Here is a 27,840-nt window from a genome sequence, read left to right as displayed (position 1 = left end):
TAACTGCAAAAAATAGCAACGTAGCCACTAGATGGGAGCATACAACGTTGGGGCTCATTTATCAATACTGGGCAAATTTGCCCATGGGCAGTTACCTATAGCAACCAATCGGTGATCAGCTTTTTAAAGCCAGCTGCAAGCAGTACAATGAAAGCAGCAATCTGATTGGTTGCAATGGGTTACTGCCCATGTGCAAATTTGCCCAGTGTTTATAAATGTTGAATAGAGCACCCAGATTGAAATGATGTTAGTCTGTTATTTTGCGAATATCAAATTAGCATTAGAACAAAAATAAAAAAACACCTAACTGAAGCCACCAGTAAGGTACCCAACATCTGACTGATAGAAGATGCAAAAAACATTTTCCCTAACAACCTACAAGGATAAGCACAAAACATACAAAATTTACCACATACTCCAATTTAGGTGTTGGTTTCGTGAAAAATTCATAGTAAAGCTGGTGTTCATCCTGACATACATGGACCATGAACGCACAGCCACTACGTACCTGAAAGTTAAAGAGAAAAGAGAAAATGCATTTAGCAAGTGATTTGGCTTATTGTAATCTCAGCTGACCAGGTATAATTAAAAACATACATAGGCAAAACATTCCTTGTAAAATATTAGAATCAACAATTTAATGTTGATCTAGTCTAGCAAAGGCATTTAAACCAGACAATGTAAGATGGGAGAGCCTTACCAGTGCACAGTGATCTCTGTTGTTCTGGCTGGTAAGATCTGAAATTGTAGTATTGATGCTTGGACTAAGCAGACTGTCGCGCTGATCCAAATAACACTGATGTATTTCACTTAGCAACTGTTGGTATCTTAGATTAAAAAAAGAAAAATACTGTATTTGTTGTCTATATAACTTTGCACCCTATATTCATGATCAAGTAAAATGGATTATGCATTGAAACCCATTGAAAGCACATCCACCTTTGAAGGGGTCCTCCACCCAAACAGACAAAAACAAGCTCCGGCACTCAAACAGCGCCACATTCATAAAATTAACATATATTAACACTTTGTACAGTGTGACCAGTTATTCCCTACTACAGTGCTGTCCAACTTCTATGGTACCGAGGGCCGAAATTTTTCCAATCTACATGGTGGAGGGCCGATAACGGAAGCCAGTGTTAGCCACTCCCTGTTTTTAGACCACACCCACTTTAAACCACACCCATGTTACCGCAAGACCATGTCCACATTAATAGCACACCAAAAAACCAAATGGTTGGTGCTCCCTGCAGGGATCAGGGCCGGAACCAGGGGTAGGCAGAGTAGGCGGCTGTCTAGGGCACCATCATTGAGGGGCGCACTTTTTTCAAGCGTTTATTTAATAATTTGTTTCAGTAATCATGGTCACCCAGTTGGGTGGAATCCATCTCCTTCCCCTTCTCCCTCTTGCCGGCAAGTAATAGCTCCTTCTGTGCGGTGCAGCGCGACGTGCGTACACGCGTCAATGACATCACTGATGTGTTGGATGACAGAGAGAGGCAGAGAGCTGGGGGGCTGCTTGGTGTGGCTCACTCTTGCTGCTCTCAGCCTTGCACAGTTGCACTGAACTGAAGACATTCTTTCTATTACTGTAAAGTATGAAGCTTCCTGCTGGAACAGCCAGGTACAGATTTGGGGGCCATATGTTTGCTGTTGCTGCTAGGCGCTGGCACAGATACATAAATACTTGGGGGCAATGTGATCAGATTTATTTTTGGCTGCTGCTGGCACGGTAAAGATTGGGGGCAATATGATGGCTGCTGTTTGATGGATGGCTGCTGGGCTTGCTGGTACAGGTACAGGGGACAGCAATATAAATGAAAAAATGGTGTACACTTGCTCTCTTTATTTAAAAACCATCATGGTAAGGAGGGAAATGGTAATGCAGGACAGGGGGGCACTGATTGAAGCTCTTGCCTAGGGTGCCAAATTACCTTGTGCTTGCCCTGGCAGGGATGCCACTCATATGTGAATAAAGTTAAGTCATATTAAGACATAACCATAAATCCATATGCCTCTTCCTCCCCTGTGTATAATACAGTACCCCAGCATATGATTAAACACCTTAGGGGCCACTAACAATAATTTTCAAATGCTAACAAACCCCCAGAAAAAATACCAAAGTATGACACAGACAGGGAGCATAGGGAAGGCAGAAGAACAGAGTAGGAGACAAGGAAAGCTCTCATTCTAAGATGTACTACATACAGTGACACAGTGCTAGTGCCCCATTAGCATTTTGAATAAGGTGTGAACAGGTGAACAATGTGGGCAGTTTCAGTCTGGGTGCAGGGGGATCACAGGTGTGAACAATACAATAAAATTAAATTTTACATATGGCAAGCAGACACAGCAGGCAGACTTTGAGGGCCACATGAGGGGGGGGGTCGCGGACCGGTTGGACAGCCCTGCCCTACTGTATGTAGCATTTCATTCATTACAAAGTCGATTTCAGCAATACAGAACATATTAGTCGGCATGCAAACCCGGGAGCTGGAAAATGTAGACCTATTTATAGCTTACATCATGCAAAAACAAGAGTACAAGAAAACGACTTACTCTGGTATCTTCTCAGACCGCTGCTCTACTTGCTCGATCAGTGTCTACAAAAAAAAAAATATATATATATATTACTTGCAATATTTTCTTGAATTCTGATCATGTTTTGACAAAAGTTTCCTACACGAGCAGACAGTTCTTGGGAGTTCAGATGCACACTGTGCCTCTCGGGTCTCATTTGAAAGGTCAATAGTAGGTAAATAGTTATGTTTTCTCTTGATATGGTATGGAGGATTAGTAACTTCATGATCATAAATTTCTAGCTAAAACTCAATCTTCCTGAAAAGGTATTCAGTTGCAAAGAATAAAGTAAAAGTACAACATTGTGCCAGGGAATGAGCATTGATTAATCCCTGTTCTCTATGTGTGTAGTAAAATATGCCCAGATCAGTCATGCTTGCATTATAGCTACTTTAATTAACCTTGGGAATGCTCCTTGCAACAATAGCTCTAGATTGTTCCTACTGATACAGAAACTAGGAGAACTATTCTTGCATTAACAGAAAATTAGCAAACATACAAATAACTGTGTAAGGGGTTTCATTTAGCAGTCAGACAGAGAATACTTACCCTGACTTTGGGTGCTGCTGCTCTAAATTTGACATAAAACAGTGTGAAGGCATTGTCAGTAGTTGATGTATTTGATGAATCCTGCTAAAATAAAATATTGACATGTATTGCAGATAATCATGTTTGATATTGACCCACCAGCAAGTTTTCCATCCCTCAAGTATGGACATAGCTAAATTAGCTTAGGATCCTAATATTTTTTTTTTTAATCTTTCCTCTTAAGATTTCTTGCTATCTTGACAACTCCAAATCAGGACTGCAGAAACCAGTTGCATCATTCTTCATAAATTCTCTCTCAAACACCAAAATTAATGCATTCACGTATGCTATATTCTTGTAACCGTCTTTGAAACAATTCCCATGTTCGTTTCAGTGTACAGTATTATTTACAGAAAAAAGTTGAAACAAACGCTAAACACCAAATCCTATATTTTTCTTTAAATTACAGGTTCGGTCAGTCTTAGCCATATTAATTGATTACACAGATGTGTGTATGTATATTTTATGAATGGCATAGCTACACTTGCCAAGTAAGAAAACACTGGCACAGCATGGGTTGCTTCTAGCAGGGAAATCCCTTGCTCATTTATTGCGGATGCAACGTTTCGGGGCGTAACCCCTTTGTTACGCCCCGAAACTTTGCATCCGCAATAAATGAGCAAGGGATTTCCCTGCTAGAAGCAACCCATGCTGTGCCAGTGTTTTCTTACTTTTCATGTGGATCTTGAGGTAGCCAAACGCCTCCTTCACTGAGCACCTGGGATTCGATTTGATTGGGAAGGCCAGGGTGTGCTAGGGTAATTTCTTTTCTGACTCCCATAGCTACACTTTCCTACACTAAGGGGCCGATTCATCAAGCTCGAGTGAAGGATTCGAATTAAAAAACTTCGAATTTCGAGTGGTTTTTTGTGCTCCTCGACTATCGTATTGGTGTAAATTCGCCTGAGTAGAATGATTCGAATAGATCGAGCGCAAAAACGCTGCGACTATTCACCCATTCGATAATCGAAGTACTGTCTCTTTTAAAAATACTTCGACTGCCTACTTCAGCACCTAAAACCTACCGAATTGCTTTAAAAGCCTATGGGAAAGTCCCATAGACTTGTTTTCCAAGTTTTTGATCGAATAAAAAGGCATTCGATCGAACGAAAATCCTTCGAGCGAATATTCGATCGGGCGCCTTTTCGCCTGGCGAATATTCGCCAATTCGACTATTCGCCAGCGCGTAAATTCGCCCGAATTGCCTATTCGATTCTATTCCCCAGTCGAATTTCGAGGGATTTAACCCCTCGAAATTCGACCATTGATACATCTGCCCCTAAATGCTGTGCTCTCAAACACAGGCAGCAGCACTTTATTCTGAGAGACGTGCAACACGTTGATCTTCATTCAAGGATCACAAAGAACTGAACCTTAGGGCAAAAACCACATGGTAACATTTAAAAAATAGGCGCTTGGCATAATAAATAAGCCCTAAAGGCAATCAGGATAAGGTCCTGTTTGTGGACTAAAATCTACTGTGCTTCTGAGGGAGTTGACTGTTCTGAGAAGAAGAAGAGGAGAAAGTCTGCTTGCATATGGCACTTCCTCCTCAAATGTTCAAATCATGTACAGGACTATTAAAATGGTTTGTCAATTTGGCCAGCTTCTGAAATTTTGACCCTTTTAACTATGAAACGCGAATAATAATTATAATAATAATAATAAACATGCCCATCTTTAAGCAAAGTCAAAAGACTTCCCAATCCAAATTTAACGAACAGCCTCAGACTTACCCTTTTAATCAACTGGTTGGTGAGGTTCTGCAGTGTGTTCACAGTGTAATTCTTCATAAGATGCATAGCTTTGTAAAGACATTGCTTAAATTTTGCCATATAAACAGGATAATCTTTATAGTTTGGCTAAAAAGAAATTACAAAATGTGGTTAGAAATACATGAATGACCAGGGACATCAATATACCCCAGAAGTAAAAATTAAATCCTTTTTGAAAGAATGTGTATGTTATTATTGCTTCATATATTAAATATTTAATAATATAACTTTTACACCAAAATTGTTATAACTATTTAATATGCAACAAACAATGGATATGACAATTATATAAAGCTACAAAAGGCCATATTGCACCTTGAAAAAGGGATGATTATTCTGTGTTCTAATAATTTTTTTCTTTAACCGCATTAATACATATAGTCAGGAAGCTGCCACATCACGGATTTTATTGATTTAGGTGATTTCATAGGACTTTAGATCTAAACTAGAACAGGAATATAAAACCTAATGTCTTTTAAACATGTGTGTATTTATACAGATATGTACCCAAACCAATTATATATTATAATGGTTGGATAGTATTTTTTGGTGTATATCACATATGAGTCTGCATTACTTTCCAAAAATATAAGGTCTTCTGTGTTCAAGTTACTGTTTAGAGGCTTTTAGCATACAACTGGGGTTGCCTTGTTGCTAGAAAAAAAGTTAAAAAAAAGAATTCGAACTCAGATATAGTCAGCTTAGGTTGTCCTGGAAAAAATTATACATAGGTAGAGCAACAGAATAATGTGTTGACAAAATTTAGTTGGCAGTTAAATGCAATGTGGAAAATTGAATGGCTCTAAAACACATTAGATATAAGTCTCAACATACAGGTACAAGTTTAGGAAGAAATTTATATTCAGCAGACTTACATGTGCAGAAATATAGGAAATGCAGTCATCCAGTTTTGTAAGCATGGGGACGAATCCTTCACTATTTACAGACAATGTAGGGGAGTTTAATCTCTGGAAAACCAAAGTGCAGGATTGGTTGATTATACAGTGACTTTAGGAACTGGTAAAGAGTAAATCATATACGTCTTATGTAAGATTATTATGTGAGATGTGAAATATCTCCATTAAAAGTCACAGTGGTACAAAGTGTAGGATATCTAATACTACTAATAAGTTATCTCTCTCTCTCTATGTCAATGGAGCAATCAATATGAAAACGTTCTTGAAACTGATAAAATAAATGAATCAACCTGTACAGCCCAAACTGTGAATGAGAGGTGATGATCCTTGTAATGAAACTCAACGAAATCTTATACCAGTTATTTACTCAAGTAAATAACTGGAGCTTCTGTATAGGAAGCATTCTATGATGTTTCATGTAAAACCAAGTTCTCGTGGAAGACATAAATATATACTCACCGTATTTATATTTTCTAATTCATTAAAATATGAGAGTTTCTGCTGAATGTTTTCTGCTAGTTCAACAAACTCTGACTGCGGATAAATAAAAGAAAACACTATCAGTACACAAGAATAGTAAACATGAAAAACACTTTCCCATAAACAACAGTAAAATATATTATTATACAGGTATTGGATGAGTTATCCAGCAACCCATTATCCAGAAAGCTCTGAATTTCGGAAAGGCCATCTCCTATAGACTCCATTTCATCCAAATAATCAAAATTTTTAAAAACAATTTCCTTTTTCTCTGTAATAATAAAACAATACATTGTACTTGATCATAAGATAATTAGTGATGGGCGAATTTGCGCCGTTTTGCTTCGCCGAAAAATTCGTGAATTTCGCGAAACGACGTTTTTGCCGCAAATTTTCGCGAGTGTTTCGCGAATTTATTCGCTGGCGGGGAAACGCGCAAATTCGCTGCGAATTCGCGCCTGGCGAATAAATTCGCCCATCACTAAAGATAATTAATCTTTATTGGAAGCAAAACCAGACTAAATTACGGAAATATCTGTTATCTGGAAAACCCCAGGTCCCGAGCATTCTGGCTAACAGTGCCATGTGTATTGTGTACACATTTGGATTGCAAAAGATAGCTTCAACACAGGCCAAGCTAGCAAGACATACCTGCTCTTTCAGGAGCTGCTCACAGGCTTCGTGTAGTGTTCCTGTTTTGGTTGATACAAAGAGATATTGTTTCTGAAGAGATTCTAAATGCTCCAGTGCCACGTTAACATCGTTCAGTATTGCATTGCACTGCTCCTGAAACTCAGCCAAGTAATCTCGCATTTCTCTAGAAAATCAACAAAATACAATGAGATTTTATGTTGTGAGTCTTTTGTAATTGTTAATCACCAGTCAAGCTTACCATAGATGAGTTAAAGCCTTTCTATTGTTCCAGTATGTTGGTTATGTTGTGATGCTTAAACTATTTTAACAGGAACCTGTCCTTAAGCACAAATATGGCACAAATATGGCACAACACATTACAGACTATTAACATGAGTACAACTACTATTTGCTGGCCTTTGTCTTCTTCTTACCCTAAAAATTATGTTTAAAGGACAAGGAAAGCCCATAGTAATCATTTTGCCCATCAGTTAGACCCCTTTGATGCACATAATCTCTAAGTTAAAATTCCTGAAAATCACCTCCCTCACTTACAGTATGCTGATTTGTGAACATCTTCCATTCCTTTCCATGCTGCCATGATGATTTGCTGACATTCACAAGATGTCGTGTGTGTGCGGTTTGTGCACATGTGCAGTCATAACCCTCCCTCTATCCTGCACTGTATTTTAAATTGACGGCTCGAGAATTTCTAGACCCGCACCCTGCCCCCCTCCCAATCCGCACCCGGTTAGGTCGCAGTCAGGGAGAGCAGGAGAAATGCTTGACCCAGACCGGCCAGCGACCTGAAGATTTTGTGCAGGAGTCGGCCGGAACTAGGGTTGCCACCTTTTCTGGAAAAAAATACTGGCCTTCCTATATAATTATCTTTTTTCCCTATTAATAACATTGGGATCAACCATCATTCTTACCGGCCAGGTGGCAACCCTAGCCGGAACCTGTGGGTTTCGGCCCAGCTCCAACATCACATCTGCTTCCCTGGGAGACACTACTGAGCAGAATCATGGGTCTTGGTCTTGTCTGAAACTGCAGCTTGGGATATTCAAAGACAAGTCTGCATTTTTTTTTCTCAGTATGACAGTGCTGCTTGGAAATGACAGCTGTTGGAGGGGGTTACAGAGTGCTACTGAACTTTTCATATAAGCCTTTTCATATTAGAAGACATGTTCAGTGGGCTTTCCCTGTCCTTTAATGCCATGTGGTTTATAGCTTTGCTGATACACACCACACACAGTCAACACTACACAGCAATTAAAAACCCTAGAAAGCAGAACCTCTGTGTATCTGAAACCTCCCATGTGACACCAGCTTACACAGAAAACTACCATGATTGAAATTATTTTAGATAAATAAATAATACAACTTGCTCCTGCAGTTTCTTTTTAACATAGAATAAACAAACTGTACCTGTACTTTGCGCTGCCATCATGATCCATATGGATCTGCAACTTGTCGAACCATGAAAAGAACTGGGAAAAAGTATAGCGGTCATTAGAACTTGTTGAAACAGTAAGAGATAGGATAGTACATGTACCCTTTGTATAATTTGACATGGAATAATTCTGTAACTATGGGCTCATTTGTGGATCAGAGAATATAGAGACATTATAGACAATACTCACACTCAAACGCAGAGCATAATTCGCACCTGACAATGTGGAATGTCAGCAGATCCGAAAACATCCCATACATTACATTACATAGATAATATACAGGTAAAGTAGTAACTACATTTTAATCAAAAAAAGGATTTCCTTTTTTTCTGTAACAAAACAGTACCTTGTACTTGATCCTAATTAAGATATAATTAATCCTTATTGCAGGAAAAACAATCCTAATAGGTTTAATTAATGTTTAAACAATTCTTTCGTAGACTTAAAGTACGGAGATCAAAACTATGAAAAGACCCCTTATCCGGAAAACCCCAGGCCACAAGCATTCTGGATATTATGTCCCATTCCTGCATTGCTCTATTTCATTTCATGACTTGGGAAGTGTTCAGGGGCCATTTTACAGACATAAAAATTCAGAAAATTCTACATTTACATGCATTGTCCATAAAGACAGCAACTGCTTCCCCCATCAATTGGTTTAAAAGAGAAGGAAAGTCAAAAATGAAATTAAGCTCTAATTATTGCCAATGAAAAGTATGTATCTGTGACAGCAAGCATTCCTTCATTAGTTTTTCCAGTAGTATTTTTGCTGCAATCGATTTTGAAATAGGTATGAACATGTATAAAAAGTCATAACCTATCTGTAGTCCAGAAATCGTTGTGAATACGGCATACGCATGCGCAGTAGGTATCAGCAGTGCCCTGTGCATGCGCAGCAGTAAGCGCAGGTTTGGCTCCTTGCTTGCATTCAGATACAGAATGCGTGTATGATTAAGTCATGTGGTCACGAAAGAGGAGCATGCGCACTAACGATTGAGCGCAGGGTGGAAGTGACGCGACTATGTGAAAATGGTGGCGCCAAACTGTTACAAGTGCCGTAATTTCTGAATGTTAGTGCACAGATGCAGCAGTGATATGCGAGTTTTTACTACGGCGTTTCAGGAGGGGGCCTGGTGGGGAACGCAATTTTTGACTTTCCTTCTCCTTTAATTTACGGTTTGCTTCCGAACCCCCTTACTTTGGATGTGAAATTTTGCTAGCATGCTATTAAAGTCATTACTTAAAGGGGAACTAAAGTCTAAAATAGAATGTTAGAAATGTTGTATTTTGTATACTAAACATAGACTTCTTTTTCATAAAGAAAAGAAAGTGAAAATGGGATTTCATTTTTTTGCCTTTACTTTTGATTCAGGGCCACTGCTATTCAACATTCCACCTGCCATTCAACCACTGCCTGGCAGCTAGGTTTAGTTAGGTTACTAACCACCATAATATTTAGATAACGGTTTAAATTCTAATCTTAAGAGTTGGAAATTGCACAATTTTTTTTCTGGAAGATTGATAAACATTATGTTAAAATCCCACTGGCTTAATCATATTTAATTGTCTTCACTATGTTGTACATCCACTTTACGTGATGGCAATTTCCCCTTAATGAAGTTTTCACTTAACAAAGTGACTGTTGTTTGACTGCTGCTAATTTCTCTGATGACCTTTATTTAATTAACAATGAAAACTGCGCATAAGGTAATAAATGATATACTTATTTTAAGATAAGTACAGCTTTGAATTATATTACTTTGCTTGCCATGCCAATAACCTCTAACACTGAATTTATGTTGCATAGGAATTTATATTAAGTAATTATCAAACTCCAAGCCATGAATAAACCTGAAAATTATTTAGGCAATAAGGTTCCCCCTACTGTAAATTATAAGGATATCAGATGTAAACAAGACCATTTAATAACACAAGGCCATGGGCAAAGTGTATTATACAGATCGTGGAACTCCAAAGTTTTATAACATGGGGTGCACAATTTCTTATAATCCCGTGTATTAGAATACATTGTAATTTATGTAACCCCCCCTCTCTCGTTATAAAATGTGAGGATGTTAGAAGAAGCCTTGCAGTTTCATGACCTGTATAGAAACATTCAGCCTCTTCAAGGAACTCCTCAGTGACTTATAATATTCTTGTATTTTACAACAGAGTGTACATTATTTACTATGTTAAAAAAAAAAAACAAGTCACTTATTCATATTAGATGGTACATTAATCTTTGGAAACTGAACTTAAAGAAGTCAGTAAGGATAACAGATGTTACTTTCATTGGCTATGAAACTCCTTCTACAACAGAACATTTGTTTAAATATATAGATCATATATATCATTAACTCCAATGGTATAGGTTACTCCTTTGAGCTAATTACAGAGCTACAAAAAGACACACAGATGACAAAGGAGGTATGACCTTTATAACGTACTTGCTGTGCTGTCTCAATTCTGTCTTCTTCCATCCCTAACAAAGAAAAACCTTGCTGGAGGATATCTTCTGTAGATTCAGGAATAGCTGCAGAGAGTGTTACTGTCAACGACCTGGACGTCAAGCTGCATAAATCTTCAATTGGAAGCTGTATGAAATCATATACATGTTATACAGATAGAAAGGAATACGGATACATAAACAGTCAGATTGAGAAGTTTGTTGCTTGCTTATAGTACCACAAATTGAGGTGCATTTACCAAGCAGGTTATATTATGAACCATTATCTACTTTGCACAATTAAAAAAAAAAAAAAAGCATGCAGATGATGCTGGAAAGAGATTTCTGAGGCAATATTGCATTTAAATATTATTTTCATCTGTTATCCTGCACTCAGACCAGATGTTGTTCATTAAATGCACATTACTGTTTCCTTCCTGTCTCATTTATCCATTCAGAATACCAAAAAGGATAAACACTTACCCTGATTACTGTACTAAGCAATAATCACATCCATAAATCTAATGGTGTCAGCATGTAAATTGGATCTTACTGATAGAGACATTTGCATTCAGCTGAGATGCAGTCCATCTAGGCCCAGTTTTCTGTCTTTGCGTTACAAATGTACACTGTTTAGTCAAATGTAGGGATGAGCCAAAAACCAGGATTTCGATTCGGGATTTGGCAAGGATTCGGCCTTTTTCAGCAGGATTTCGATTCGGCAAAATCCTTGTGCCTGGCCTGATCTGAATTTGTATATGCAAATTAGGGGTGGGAAGGGAAATCACTTCACAAAACAAGGAAGTAAAAAATGTTTTTTCCACTTTTCCCCATCCAGTTTGCACATGCAAATTAGGATTTGGTTCGGTTCAGTATCGCCCAAATTCTTCATGAAGAATTTGGGATTGGCCCGAATCTCAAATAGTGGATTCAGTGCATCCCATGTCAAATGTATTGCAACATATTTTTGGGCAAAAGTATACAGATACCTCTGAGTTGTACCTCTAGTCTACAAAAGCGATGTCAGGCATTGGCTGGAGTAGTTGTTTTTTTTTACCATCGAAACATTTTGGGTGGGGCTGAAGCCAGGAGAACACTATATGCCTGAATGAATAGCAACAACAATAAGGCCAAGGGCAGACGGATCATTACTTCTGATTTGGCTCTTATCCTGCATATTTTTTTTTTAGGCTGAGAGAATCGGATCCACTTCGTGGCCAATCTCCACTGATTTGAATAAGAGCCTCTTGTGCGCAGTCACATGCAGCGGAGTGGAGTATTCAAAGCAGTGCAAATTTCTGTCACCTGCCTTGCAACTTGTATCAGGAGACATGACCTAAAATGCCACTGAATGTAACATGAATAGAGAGATACTCAATCCCAAAGCGTTATATATAGATTAGCTGCAATAGTGCAAGCTAGAATGCTATATTTATTCTGTACAATGTTTTACCATACCTGAGTAAAAAGCTCTAGAAACTCTCTGTTTAGAATAGGAGCTGCAGTATTAATGTGGTGTGACATCACTTCCTGCCTGAGTCTCTCCCTGCTCTGGGCTCAGATTACAGTAGAGAAGGGAGGGGTGGGGGGAGAGGAGGAAACTGAGCATGCTCTTGCCCAGGGCAATGAGGTTTAAGCTGAAGGCAGGAAGTCTGATACAGAAGCCCATGTGTACACAATAGAAGGAAAGAAATGCAGTATTTCTTTTGACAGGGGACTCAGAGCAACATTACTTGGGGGGTTTACTGGTATATTTAGATGGACCTTTCTGATAAGGCTTACTTAGTTTTAACCTTTCCTTCTCCTTTAAGTAGAAGTGCATTTATACGTAGCGCATATATGTATGTACAATACCTTAATTTATAAAATGATCCTAGGGTATACAACACTATAACATTTTATAATATAGAAAGGTACCCACAGGAAGAACAAGCATTACAATAAGTATAAATACATAGAGATAAAGTCCCATGTAGTTAGAGACAGAGCAGGAACGAGGCACCTGCCTGTATAGTGATTGGATAACAAACAGGTAGAAATGGAAGGACAAAAGTGCAAAAGGTTTTGGACATTTACACAATTAAGTTGGGTTGAAAAAAAGTCCCATCAAGTTCAACTCCTCCAAACAAACCCCGGTGCTCATATATACACACACACCTATACAGAGCTAACTATAAATACCAGAATCTATACTAACTGTAGGTCTTGAGATCACAATAGCCTTTGATATTAAAGGAACAGTTCAGTGTGAAAATAAAAAATTGTGTAAATAGATAGGCTGTGCAAAATAAAAAATGTTTCTAATATAGTTAGTTAGCCAAAAATGTAATGTATAAAGGCTGGAGTGATTGGATGTGTAACATAATAACCAGAACACTACTTCCTGCTTTTCAGCTCTCTAACTCTGAGCTAGTCAGAGACTTGAAGGGGGCCCGCATGGTACATATCTGTTCAGTGAGTTCTCAACATTCAGCTCAGATTCAAACACAACAGATATGACCCATATGCCCCCCCCCTCTCAAGTCTCTGATTGGTTATTGCCTGGTAACCAGTCAGTGTAAACCAAGAGAGCTGAAAAGCAGGAAGTAGTGTTCTGGCTATTATGTTAGACATCCAGTCACTCCAGCCTTTATACATTACATTTTAGGCTAACTAAATATATTGGAAACATTTTTTATTTTGCACAGCCTATCTATTTACCCAGTTTTTATTTTTACACTGAACAATTCCTTTAAGCTTGTTCAAGAAATCATCTAAGCCACTCATACCAATAACAATGATAAAATCAGCCATCACATCACCCAAGACTATGATATGTTTATAAACACCGACTGGGTGACAATCAGTGAAAACGTGATTCACCAAAGATTTGGGTAAAGACATCACTGAAGGTTATTTGTGCAAATCGTCTCACAGGACCAATTGAGCTTTCAAAATGTAAAGTGGTTGCAAACTGAATCCAAACCCTAAACCCACCTACAAGTGATACAGGGTCAGACCCCATAGGCTGAGGACCCCGGGCTATATAATATAATAAACAAATGCCACTGCTCCATGCAGCAGTTTGTGACAAGCTTAATTCTACATCTAATGAATTCAAGACACTTTTCTTGCCTTGATATCACAGTTGACTCTTAGCCCAGGAATGAGAGCATTTAATGAATTTCTAGCACTGCTGTTTAAGCGCTGAAATCTATTAGACAGTCTTTACAAGAAGCAAATCTATAGGAATTAAAGTGATTATAGAAATAGACTAAAAAGTAACAGAAATAGCAGCAGCGATGCAAGAACACAATACAAACTGCCCTTGACTATCGCAGGAGAGCTGTCACTCTGTCACTGTCTCTTACCTCCGCAGGTACAGGCAGATCCTCAGTAGCAGCCATGATTTCTAGTATAGAGTCTGTCTGTCGGTCTGTGAGTAGGGCCAGCGGCTCTGACCCACGATCCCATAGTGTGAGCCTGTCCCGGGCTTCCTGCTCTTCTTGCCCCGCCATCATTGGCTCTCAAACCATGGAGAGAAGCAGCCACAACAGCAGCTGCGCTCAGATCCGCTTCCGGGATCCTGAAACCTGGCAACGCCGCTCAGAGGCGGAATCCACGCAACCCGGAACTACTATCACATTATAGCGAACTGCATTAAGCTAACAGCTAGCCCCGCCTCTTGCCCTTATATTTACATACGGGAGACAGAGAGCTTCCCGGTGACAGGGTGGATAGACTCGAATGTCACGTGGTTTTTAAAGTTCCACGCAGTCAGGTGTGGTATGGTGGGTTGGTAGCGGCTAGTTCCTATCCTAGGAAAGGACCTGACGTCACGGTCATGTGATCCTACCATGTGACCGCTAAATGGGAAAGTGGTAATGGGTTCTAGTGGCAGGCTGCGGACTCTTGACAGGACCTGCAACTAAATTCCCAGGGTTGCCAACTTGTATTGTAGGTTTAGTACAGGTTGTAACCTCTACCTCAGGTTTTGGGCCAGTTCATTGTGTCGCTGGATGTTTGTAGGGATTGAAGGGATCACTGCCTCTGAATTTCTGTGGGGTGAAGGTAGTGTTGCCCACTAGTGTTGCCACTTTGACATCACAACCCCGCCCCTTTAAGACCACCCCTCCACCTGCCGGTAAAGTTTATTTTAAAAGGTGGCAACCCTATTTTACCGGTAGGGTTGCCACCCCGATGGTATTTTACCGGACTAGCCTGCAAAATACCTGCAGGGGCCGGTATAGCAAATTTACCGGCAATGTAGCTGCCGGTAAATTTGTAATACGATTAAAAAGAGCCCTCGGCCTGCCCCCAATCCCCTTGAACTTAGCTTTTCTTTGTGGTTCTTTTAGTGTCCGTGGCGCAGCCCCGCCCCCTTTGACGTCACGCCCTGCCCATGACGTCACGGACCGCCCCTTTGTGGCCCCGCCAGCCGGTAAAGAAATTTTAAAAAGGTGGCAAACCTATTTACCGGCCTAGCCGGTAAAACACCAGCCGGGGCCGGTATTACAAATTTACCGGCAATGTAGCTGCCAGTAAATTTGTAATACACCTAAAAAAAGCCTGTGGCCTGCCCCCAGCCTGCTCAAAACTTTTGCCAAATGCGTGTGTTTGTCTCCGCCACCTTTGATGTCATGACCCACCAGCCAATAGCTCGTCACAGCCCCGCCCCCTTTAGCGGCACACCCCAACCTTTTAACTCCGCCCCCTCCACCTTCTGGTGAAGATTTTTTTAAAAGGTGGCAACCCTAGGTGAGGGGGGATCACGGTGAATTAATGTCAGGTTGTTGGAGCTGGGGTTTTTTTTTACCATTACTCTTGCACAATTACGGTGCAACAATGGCAAGATAAAAATGAAAGGCAAAACATACTGACACAGCTATAATAATATTATATTCATTAACCATAAACAGCTTTGCTTTTCTGCCATGCACTGACAGTCTCCCTTAATGGAAAATAATGTAATGGACAACTTGGGAACAATAAATTGTATAGAAACTGTTGCGATTCACTGTTGCGATTCACTAAGGGTCGAATATCGAGGGTTAACCCTCGAAGTCAAAGGATTTAGCGCAGATAGTTCGATCGAAGGATTATTCCTTTGATCGAACGATCAAAGGATTATTCCTTCGATCGAACGATTAAATCCTTTGAATCGAACGATTCGAAGGATTTAAATCCAACGATCGAAGGAATATCCTTCGATCAAAAAAAGTTAGCCAAGCCTATGGGGACCTTCCCCATAGTTACATAGTTAAATTGGGTTGAAAAAAGACAAAGTCCATCAAGTTCAACCCCTCCAAATGAAAACCCAGCATCCATACACACACCCCTCCCTACTTTTAATTAAAATTCTATATACCCATACCTATACTAACTATAGAGTTTAGTATCACAATAGCCTTTGATATTATGTCTGTCCAAAAAATCATCCAAGCCATTCTTAAAGGCATTAACTGAATCAGCATCACAACATCACCCGGCAGTGCATTCCACAACCTCACTGTCCTGACTGTGAAGAACCACCTACGTTGCTTCAAATGAAAGTTCTTTTCTTCTAGTCTAAAGGGGTGGCCTCTGGTACGGTGATGCACTTTATGGGTAAAAAGGTCCCCTGCTATTTGTCTATAATGTCCTCTAATGTACTTGTAAAGTATAATCATGTCCCCTCGCAAGCGCCTTTTTTCCAGAGAAAACAACCCCAACCTTGACAGTCTACCCTCATAACTGAAGTCTTCCATCCCTCTAACCAATTTAGCTGCACGTCTCTGCACTCTCTCCAGCTCATTTATATCCCTCTTAAGGACTGGAGTCCAAAACTGCACTGCATACTCCAGATGAGGCCTTACCAGGGACCTATAAAGAGGCATAATTATGTTTTCATCCCTTGAGTTAATGCCCTTTTTTATGCAAGACAGAACTTTATTTGCTTTAGTAGCCACAGAATGACACTGCCCAGAATTAGACAACGTGTTATCTACAAAGACCCCTAGATCTTTTTCATTTAAGGAAACTCCCAACACATTGCCATTTAGTGTATAACTTGCATTTATATTATTTTTGCCAAAGTGCATAACCTTGCATTTATCAACATTGAACCTCATTTTCCAGTTTGCTGCCCAGTTTTCCAGTTTAGACAAATCACTTTGCAAAGTGGCAGCATCCTGCATGGAACCTATAGCTCTGCACAATTTAGTATCATCAAAAATAGAAACAGTACTTTCAATGCCCACCTCCAGGTCATTAATAAACAAGTTGAAAAGCAAGGGACCTAGTACAGAGCCCTGTGGTACTCCACTAACAACACTGGTCCAATTAGGAAATGTTCCATTTACCACCACTCTTTGTAGTTTATCTTTTAGCCACTTTTCTATCCAGGTACAAATACTATGTTCCAGGCCAACATTCCTTTATTTAACCAGTAACATTTTGTGTGGCACTGTATCAAATGCTTTAGCAAAGCCTAAGTAAATCATATCCACTGCCATCCCAGAATCGAGGTCCCTGCTTACCTTCTCATAAAAAGAAATTAAGTTAGTCTGGCAAGATATATTACGCATATAACCATGCTGGCACACACTCATATGATTTGCTATAAAGTCCATCCTTTATTAACCCTTCAAAAAGCTTTCCTACCACTGACGTCAGACTAACTGGCCTATAGTTTTGAGGCTGAGAACGGGATCCTTTTTTGAATAGAGGCACCACATTAGCAATTCGCCAGTCTCTTAGCACTATGCCAGACCTCAATGAATCCTGAAAAATTAAGTAAAGAGGTTTGGCAATCACAGAGCTAAGCTCGCTAAGTACCCTGGGATGAATACCATCTGGGCCCGGCCCGGTTAATCTTAACATGTTCTAGTCTCTTGAATTTCCTCATGTGTGAACCATGCATCATTAGTTGTATTAATAAAATTGGGACTATTAAGAAGGATAAGGCATTTTTCAGTAGCAGTATGCACAAAATGTATCTGTCTTAAATATATTGATAATGGGTTGAGTGCAGAGGACCTCTTGTATTTGTCTATATGTATTTTGTGGTCACAGCCTCATTGCACCCCCGCCTAATGTTTTTAAAAATTAGTGGTGAGCACAATTTTCCCTTGTTTGTTATAGTTATTCAGGAGCAGTGACCAGCTCCTTGTTGTAGCTCCCACCCTTCCCAACTATAGTCAGGTGATCCCACTGGTGTCTAATAAAAAGGCAGCCAAGTTTGGGAGTTTTACTTTGAAAGCAGCTAGTAAGTTGCAGGTAAAACTTAGTCCCTTTGTAAAATGTATAATTAAGCAATTGAATTCTTAATGAATCAGATGAAAATTGAGCGTAGGATTGGCCAGATATGGGATGACTTTGACGTAGTTGGCCAGCTTAAATATATTGCAATATATGGACAAACAATCCCTGTTTTGTTTAAAGGGTAAGGCATTTTTTAGTAGCAGTATGCACAAAATGTCTCTGTCTTAAATATATTGATAATGGGTTGAGTGCAGAGGACCTCTTGTATTTGTCTACAGAGGTGAGTGAGCCATTCTCAATTCCACCAGCGGTGCCTCCACTCCAATACACCATGATTCCACCAGTGGTGCTCCCCCCTTACACCTGAAATATAGTTCCATAGATAGGAGCACCCTTAGGCCACTTGGTAGACCATGCATTCCTTTTCAATCCATCCCTCAAACTGCAGAAGCCGGGTCTGCAGGCTGCCTGGGGTCCAATGGAATGCAGGGTTCACTTTGTAGCTTAATGGTGCTCATGTATATGCAGCCATATTCCCTTCTATTTTAGTTCCCTCCACCGCAATTCCAACCATAGTGTCCCTTATTTCCCCAATCATTTCTACCGTAATTCCACCAGCGGTGCCGCACTTACACCTAAAATATGGTTCCATAGACAGGAGCACCCTCAAGCCACTCGTAGACCCTGCATTCCTTTTCACTCCATCCCTCAGACTGCAGAAGCAGGGTCTGCAGGCTGCCTGGGGTCCAATGGAATAGAGAGGAATGCAGTGTTCACCTAGCAGCTTAAAGGCGCTCCCATGTATATGTAGCCATATTCCCCTCTGTTTCAATTCCCGCCACCGTAATTTCACCAGCGCTACCCCCTTACACCTAAAGTATGGTTTCACAGACAAGAGCACCCTTAAGCCACTCAGTAGACCCTGCATTCCTGTCCACTCCATCCCTCAGACTGCAGAAGCCGGGTCCACAGGCTGCCTGGGTTCCAATAGAATGGAATGTAGCGTTCACCTTGTAGCTTAAAGGCACTCATGTGTATGCTGCCATATTCCTTTCTGTTTCCCTCACCCTGCTTCCCTTGATTTAATTTGGCGCATTGATCCTGGGAGCAAATCCGATCCCCGTTAAGGGGGTCAGGAAGGAATTTTTCCCTCTAGTAAGCAGATTGTCCGAAGCTTGCCAGAGGTTTTTAGCCTTCCTCTGGATCAAATAGCGCAGTTTATCTAATTATTATCAATAAAACTGTGACTTACACAGATTTAACATCAAGTTGCTTTGTGTGTGTCTTTATTATGGGCATTGGTCACATTTGGGAGGGGTAACATATAGATGGGGTGAGAATGGAACAAATAAGAAACACTAAAAAGTTAAAGAAGAATGAAAGTGAAATCTACTCATGTTCTTGTTTTATAAGAAACCCAATCAGTGGAAACCAAGTTAGCTTCAAAGCAGTGTTACCGCTGCGGAGCACTGATCAAAGCATTCTTGGAGTCTGGTAAGATTAATATCAATGTATCGGCTATATTTATGCACTTTTAAAAATTACAAAGGAGGGGATAAAAAGCGCATAAATAAAGCCGATACATTGATATTAATCTTACCAGACTCCAAGAATGCTTTGATCAGCGTTCCGCATCGGTAACAGTGGTTTGATGTAGTAGCCGGTCAGAAGGAGCCGGACAGAAGGAGCCGACACATCGCGAGAGCTGCGGCTTAGCAGGAGCTGGTGTGCATGGGATGAGCTCCGCCATTGCCACATCGCTGTTTTTTGTTAGCTTCAAAGCAGGAAGTAGTTTTCTGTTCTTTTAAACATGCAGTCGCTCCAGTCTTTATACATTAAATTTTTGGCCAACTAACTATATTAGAAACATTTTTTTTTGCACAGCCTATCTATTTACCCAGTTTTTATTTTTATACTGAACAATTCCTTTAAGCTCAGCATAGCAGAGGAATTCAAGCTGCTGTAACCTTTCTGCTATGGAGCACTTTGAAAGTCAGATTCAAGCTCTAAAAAAAAAATTAGCGTAAACATGACCTAGTACTATAACTATTTGAGGATGAATTAAGTGTTAAAAAATGTTGGTGTTACTGTTCCTTTAAACTCTGTCATCCCAGTGTCTTTACTATATAGACTTGACAGGGCTGCTACATTTCTATGCAAAATGTATTTCAATAAGTGGGGAGAAGTTATAGTGGAAAGGGTGTACACAAGACAGGATATGGTTAAATCTTAGCTGCACAAGGGAGATGAAGGCAAATTATAGACTAAGAAAACTGAAGGGAAAGGATAAAGTGAATGAATGTGTGCACTTTGTGGAGAACGTGAGATAACATGATATCTTTTCCCTCCTATAAGTGTAATGGAACACCAAAGGTTTTGTTGAGCAAAATGTTTGTTTGTTTCATTCTTATGGGAACAGCTTGCAAGTGCTAGCTAATGCAATAATGTATTTACAGGCACAAGCAATTTTCTACAGAAATGAATTGGGTGGGGGTGGCAATTTGGAGTGGTTTGGTGTATGTTCACAGCACTGAAAACACTCAAGCGGCAAAATGCTCGGTCCATAAAGAGGGTACACATCAATGACTGTTCCATTAAAAGAGGCTAGTATGTGTATAGGATATATTTCATTCTTTAGGCTAATCAAAAAGCTGAAGAATTTCCCATTGACTTAAATTGGAAGCTTGTGGTCTAGGGCACTACCAGACATGTTCTTCACACTGCTGCTACTTCATCTACTTACCTAAGACAGCTGCAAAAATTGGAAAGTGGCTCATCTTTTAGGCTAAACTGCTTGGCAACTTCCTGCATTAGAAACTGATTGGTGTTCAAATTCTTCCCATTCCAACTGAGTTTGAGGGCATGGGAGCTCTAGTATTAAGGGATGTTACAGAGGGTTTACTCAGAGTCATGAGCAATTAAGTCCATGAAAACTATTCTCATGAAAGAAGGATACTACCTCCACATGATGGTCCTCCAAGCTCAGGAACGGAGTTTCAGTAAACATATTCAATATCTGCTATTATATTTTAAGACTAGAAAGTAGTCTCTGACCCTCTCCCCACTCAAGACATAAGCCTTCATGCCTGGCTATACGATTATCCTGACTTCTATATCTGACCCTTGCCTGAATATCGACTATCCTTCTGCTGAACCCTCCTGTCTGATTGATTACCCGGTTTTGACCTTTGCTTGCCTGATTACAATTGACTTCTGCCTGCCTCGACCCTGCCTGTACTGACTACGATTCTGGTTTCCTGTTTTGTACCGTGACCCTCGGCCTAAAGACTCTTGCTAACAGTCGTGCCCCTCTGCCTATCCAGAACCTCTTGCCTTGCACCTCTCGTTTCAGTCCTGGTGGCATCCAAGTAGCTGAGGGCTCCTCCTGAGGCCAACGGCGGTCACACTACAGGTGAAGCACGAGCCGAGACCATGGTGCTTGGCATTTATTCTGGTGTTGGGTGCCGACCGTGACATTTAGTTACACATCTTTGCATTTTCTCCAATTTTTTTATATCCTTCTTAAAGGGGTGGTTCATCTTTAAATTAACTTTTGGTGTGTTATAGAATGGCTAATTCTAAGCAACTTCTCAATGGGTTTTCGTTGTTTTTTTGTTTTTTTTAACTTATTTGCCTTCTCACAGCTTTCAAATATGGGTCCCTGACCCCATCTAAAATCAATTGCTATTGCTACTTTTTATTATGGGTATGGGATCCGTTATCTGGAAACCTATCATCTAGAAAGCTCCAAATTACGGAGAGGCCATCTCCCATAGACTCCATTTTAACCAAATAATCCAAATTTTTAAAATGATTTCCTTTTTCTCTGTAATAATAAAACAGTAGCTTGTACGTGATCCAAACTAAGATATAATTAATCCTTAATGGAAACAAGACAGCGTATTGGGTTTATTTAATGTTTACATGATTTTCTAGCAGCCTTAAGGTTTGAATATCCAAATTACAGAAAGACCAGTTATCCAGAAAACCCCGACTCCGAGCATTCTGGATAACAGTTCCCTACCTGTAGTTTCCTACTGTTAGCATTATTATGGTATATTGATTTACTAATTTTCTTACATTTTATTTTGTTTAGATTGCAACCATTTCTTTTAGCCAACACTGAACTGACTGCAACATCTTACACTGATAACAATTCTTATGTTAACGCACTTTAATCAAAAGGATTGTAACTAAATATGTTGCAAAACCAATAAAAATACTGAAAAATATAGTAACGAGAATAACCCCTTGCTAGCCCATTAGTTGGCATTAGAGATCAGAGAAAATCTCGAAATAAGCCAGCAGAGAAAGTGCCTTTAAGCAAACCTTCACGATATATTTTAAATTTCCATTATGCAGAGTGAAATGTATTCAGGTGTGGGATCCATTATCGGGAAACCCGTTATCCAGAAAGCTCTGAATTACGGCAAGGGCATCTTCCATAGACTCCATTTTATTTAAATAATGCAAATTTTAAAAAAGAATTTGCTTTTCCTCTATAGTAATAAAACAGTACCTTGTACTTGATCCATACGAAGATATAATTAATCTTTATTGGAAGCAAAACCATCCTATTGGCTTTATTTAATGTTTACATGATTTTCTAGTAGACTTAAGATATGCAGATCTAAATTATGGAAAGATGTATTATACAGAAAACCCCAGGTCCTGAGAATTTTGCATAACAGTTCCCATACCTGTTCTGGTTAATAGGTCCCAAGCATTCTGGATACCCGTACTGGATCACAGGTGGATAACAGGTCCCATACCTGTACATCATTTGGCTCTTAATACCTACTAGAAAACCATGTAAACATTAAGTAAATCCAATAGGCTGGTATTGCTTCCAATAAGGATTAATTATGTCTTAGTTTGGATCAAGTACAAGGTACTGTTTTATTATTACAGAGAAAAGGGAATCCATTAAAAATATCTGGATTATTTGTATAAAAAGGAGTCTATGGGAAACGGCCTTTCCGTAATTCGAATCTTTCTGGAGAATGGGTTTCCGGATAACGGATCCCATAACTGTACCATAATTATAGTAACTTACAATTCAATGGAGCACGTACATCTTACTATTATCTGTAACTTGATATTATATCTGCAGAAGCCCCCCCCCCCGAAATGTAATTTGAAAACTCACGAATACCCAGGTATAACCCAAAAGACCAGGTCTAAACCTACACAAACTAGAGACCACGTTACTGTACAACACCAGGCATATGTAGCAAATACATTCTGTTTCACTGTACGGGGATGTCTTTGCTTCATTCGTATTAAAGCATAAGCTTATACGAACATCAGACATTTCTACCGCAGTTTTCATGGGGTTCCAGGTCACCTTGTGCAACAGCAAATTATAGCCACTTTAAATCAGGATGTACAGGTATAGCTTCCGTTATCCAGAAAGCTAGGAATTACAGAAAGGCCGTCTCCCACAGACTCCATTTTATCCAAATCACCCAAAAACTATTTCCTTTATCTCTGTAATAATAAAACAGTACAGGTATGGGTTTCCATTATCCGGAAACCCATTATCCAGAAAGCTCTGAATAACAGAGAGGCCATCTACCATAGACTCCATTTTATCCAAATAATCCACATTTTAAAAAGGGAGTTCCTTTTTTTCTGGAAAACAGGTCCCATACCTGTACCTTGCACTTGATCCAAACTAAGATATAATTAATCCTTATTGAAAGCAAAACCAGCCTATTCGGTTTATTTAATGTTTACGTGATTTTCTATCAGACTTAAGGTACAAAGACCCAAATTAGGGAAAGATCCCTTATCCGGAAAACCCCAGGTCCTGAGCATTCTGGATTACAGGTCACATACCTATACTTTCCCTTAAAAACACCAACACAATGAATTGTGAAACACTATGGGGCAGATTTACTAAGTTCGAGTGAATTTTCCAAAAAGTTCGAATTTTGAAGTAATTTTTTGGATACTTCGACCATTGAATAGGATACTACGACTTCAGATTTACTTCGACTTCGATTTGAAGTAAAAATCGTTTGAATATTCGACCATTCGATAATCAAAGTGCTGTCTCTTTAAAAATCCTTCGATTTCAATACTTCGCCAAATTAAAGCTACCGAATTGCTATATTATCCAATGGGGACCTTCCAGTGCATTTTTTAAAGTTTTTGGCATCGGATAAAAATCCTTCGATCAATCGGTAAGAATCGTTTGAGCCCTGTGTGAGGGCGGTACTAGAGAGTGAGGGCCCTGTGTGAGGGTGGGTTTGGGGCCCTGTGTGAGGGCAGGTTTTGCGTCCAGTGTGAGTGGTGAGGCCACAAAGGCCTGGGCCTAGGGCAGCAGAATATTAGGGGCAGCATGTCGCCTAGCCGTGTACCGGGGAGCACAGCTCCCCAGTGCTCCAGGGGGCTCGCATGTGTGCTTGGGGGACACTGGACTTCCCTCCCTAGTTGGAGGACCATGGTTTTCATTAGACATGATTTGGCATTAGCCAACAGGTTTGTTCATTAATTTTTACTTGGGTCATGTTTTTCAACTTTCTTTAGTACAAACTGATTAAGGCTCCGCCCACTGGAGGGGTATAGGCAGTGGAGGAGGAGCTACTTATTCTTTTGGTTGTGTCCTGCCTCCTAGTGATACGAGCTATACCCCACTGTTTCCTGTGGCCCCCATCAACTAAAGAAAAAGAGATTTAATGGTGAGTCCACAAAATCCCCTTATTTGGTATTTGACTGCAACTGGTTATATGAAAGAATAACAGTGACTGCAACATCACACAGCACCCTCTGTTGGTTATATGAAAGAATAACAGTGACTGCAATATCACACAGCACCCTCTGTTGGTTATACGAAAGATTAACAGTGATGGCAATATCACACAGCACCTTCACAGGGATCAGGAACCTTGGCTCTCCAGCTGTTAAGGAACTACAAGTCCCACAATGCAATGAAGGAGCCTTTTGAAGGAGTCTAAAGGCAAATGCATTGTGGGACTTGTAGTTCCTTAACAGCTGGAGAGCCAAGGTTCCTGATCCCTAAGTGGGACAATGCACACAGTAATCCGTTTGGCAATTCTCTGTCACCATCAACTTTGCAAAGAAGTCCGGTTGATCGCTGTGGGGGTCGCTTTGGCGGAATGTGCGCTGCTGGGAGACAGGGCTGTAGTTGTGTCTAGGCTTATTCTCGAGTCAATACGTTTTCCCAGTTTTCGTAGGTAAAATTAGGTACCTCGGCGTATACTCGGGTCGTCTTATACTCGAATATATACGGTAGCTCAGAAATCCCATTTCTATCTGAGGACTACCTAGTCTCTATTCAAATTCTACATTTTGCTACAAAAGCTCTACAACATCTTTCTCAGATCGATAAAAATAACCAAATAAATACATTATGGCCCAGAGGCACTACAGTTAAAACTACATCTCAAATCTATCGTACAATTAGGACCACATTATTAATTGAAACTTCAAATAATTTTATAAGCAAAAGGACCTCAGTAATTCCACACACAGAAGCTGCTAAGATACTCCAATTTCACACAAAGACTATGCAAACGCTTTCTACTAGTAAATATCAGGAAATGTCTCTACAGATACTACATCAATCGTATCTGACACCACTTCGGAGACAGGAACAAGGTGAAGCAGAGCACACTCTAATAACTTCACAGAGAACGCCTGGTGCACAGGGTAGAGGTACGGCAACCCCCAATATATAGTAGAACGAGAAAAACTCTGGGGTGATGCTTGATAAAGGGGGTCACCCCGAAACGTTGCACGTCTGCACAAGAAATAAAAGCAAGGGGAAACCCTGCATTTCACTTGCCTCGAGTGCCATAGTTTTTCTCGTTCTACCACTTCAGAGACATCATATAGGTACTACAAATACAGACAAATGCCTGAGATGCCTACAACCTATAGCTGACCTCGTAAACTGTTTATGGCTTTGCCCTAGGATCCAGAGAAGGGGAGAAGTTCAGGGATATTGGAAATCTCTAAGACAACAAACTGCACCCTTTACATTAACATGGGCAATTTTTGGAATACCCCCCCCCCCACAATTAAATCTTACACGTTCGGAGAGACTCTTAGCAGAAAGATTAACTGCTGCAACCAGGAAAACTATTTTACATCACTGGCTTTCTTTGTTAATTATTTTCAAACTATGAGGTAAGGAAATATTGTTTTTTTATTTAATCCCATATTCAAGTTCTACATTAACTCACAATTTGACAGGTTTTCAGATAAATCGCTAAACTTGTATTGACAATGGAATCTTTTCTCTTTGTATAATTTATGTACCTCCAAATTTCCATTTTGTTACTTTATTATTATTGATTTGGAAAATAAATAAAAACATATGTTACAAAAAAAAAAAAAAATCCACTTGTACCCTTAATAGGACTGCACTAGGCAAATCCATAATGGAGACAGAGCTTGGCGTCTTTATATATAATCAGGGCCGGAACTAGGGGTAGGCAGAGTAGGCACGTGCCTAGGGCGCAAAGGTGGAGTGGCGCCAGGCACGTACTTACTCCTACCCCTAGTCCGGTCCCTTCTCTGCCGACCACCCACTTGTTCACATCTGTGTGAGTATGCATGCGTCAATTCGCGCATGCGCAGAAGCGTCTTTTCGCGCATGCGAATTAGCTTGTTCACATATGAGCTGACTAGTTTCTATCCCTTTACTGGACCTCATATGAAATAGCAGTAAAACAGTCTAACAAAGATGATGGATTTCACACATCTTATATATGAATAACTAAGTACTATCTCTAAAAATGGCAGAAATATGTCCTTTAATGAGTTGCAAATAGTTTTCTATCTATTTAACATACCATAAGGTTAATGTATTGTGAGGGCCTTTATAAGGATGATAAATAGCTAGCTCTATTAGAACAGACTAGAGTCTATCCTTATTTGGGACCTTACTTTGAATGTCCTTGTACTGGATGGCATTTAGCTTTGTCATTATACAGGTCTAATTCCTATACTTTCCTGGTACCTCACCAATAGAGGCATTAGGTCCTTTCTAGGGATAGAAACTAGCTCACTGCCATATGAATCATCTATTTCCTATCCACTAGAGGGACTGTCCTTTCCAGGGATAGGAACTAGTCGTTACCATGGTGGGTTAGCTGAGCAGGAAGTTAGAACTGTACAAGTTGTCAATCCCTTCTTCTTCAAACAATAGACAGGAGGCCGTGTAGTAGCGCATCTACTTTAGTAATTAAAACTTGGGCTCCATAGTGCCAGGTTAGATCTGTTAGGACTTAGGAGCGTGTGTGCTCTAGTGCCTGCATGGGTTTCTACTGGGTTCTCCGGTTCCTCCCACACCCCAAAAACATTCAGGCAAGTGCAATGGCTCCTGAATAAAAATCACCCCAGGCTGTATCCTGATGTACCTAATAAACTACAAATCTTTCTACAAGTCTGTCTGGAGGATTGGTTTTTGAGGGCCTACAATACGGTAAGGTTTCACCCCAGGCAAGCCCCACCTCAAACTCCACCCACCACCTGCCTCCTTGGTTGGATTCAACATGCCTCCCCACCAGGGGCGTATTTATATTAAGGCCCAGAGGGCCTGTTCCATAGGTGATCCAGTGACGGAGCTGGGGGTGAGGGATTACGTGGAAGTGACTTCCACCATGTGACATCACACGTTGACACGCTGACGTCACACACATGACATAAGGGGCATGTTAAGGTCTGATGCCTAGGGCGGCATTGGACCTAAATACAGCCCTGCTCCCCACAGA

The 27,840-nt window shown here is 40.2% G+C and overlaps 1 protein-coding gene across 2 annotated transcripts in view; it reads right to left on the bottom strand.

Moving 5' to 3' along the window:
* Positions 1-14,656, bottom strand: part of cog3.L (component of oligomeric golgi complex 3 L homeolog) — a 32,908-nt gene extending 18,252 nt beyond the window's left edge. Inside the window, exons 1-11 of one of the 2 annotated variants that reach the window (XM_018247329.2) lie at positions 14,224-14,656; positions 10,875-11,021; positions 8,402-8,463; positions 6,992-7,157; positions 6,320-6,394; positions 5,819-5,911; positions 4,905-5,030; positions 3,130-3,213; positions 2,560-2,603; positions 701-827; positions 417-508 (exon numbers count right to left, since the gene is read on the bottom strand). In XM_018247329.2, the coding sequence (XP_018102818.1) occupies positions 417-508; positions 701-827; positions 2,560-2,603; positions 3,130-3,213; positions 4,905-5,030; positions 5,819-5,911; positions 6,320-6,394; positions 6,992-7,157; positions 8,402-8,463; positions 10,875-11,021; positions 14,224-14,373 (1,166 nt within the window). In that variant the 5' untranslated portion in view covers positions 14,374-14,656. The remainder of the gene's footprint in view (positions 1-416; positions 509-700; positions 828-2,559; positions 2,604-3,129; positions 3,214-4,904; positions 5,031-5,818; positions 5,912-6,319; positions 6,395-6,991; positions 7,158-8,401; positions 8,464-10,874; positions 11,022-14,223) is intronic. The other variant, XM_018247330.2, reaches the window with a different exon arrangement.
* Between the last annotated feature and the right edge of the window lie 13,184 nt (positions 14,657-27,840).

The sequence above is a fragment of the Xenopus laevis genome, chromosome 2L, assembly GCF_017654675.1.
Source record: "Xenopus laevis strain J_2021 chromosome 2L, Xenopus_laevis_v10.1, whole genome shotgun sequence".
Taxonomy (NCBI): Eukaryota; Metazoa; Chordata; class Amphibia; order Anura; family Pipidae; genus Xenopus; species Xenopus laevis.
The sequence above is the reverse complement of the archived record's forward strand: the minus strand, read 5'-3'. Positions and strand labels throughout refer to the sequence as shown.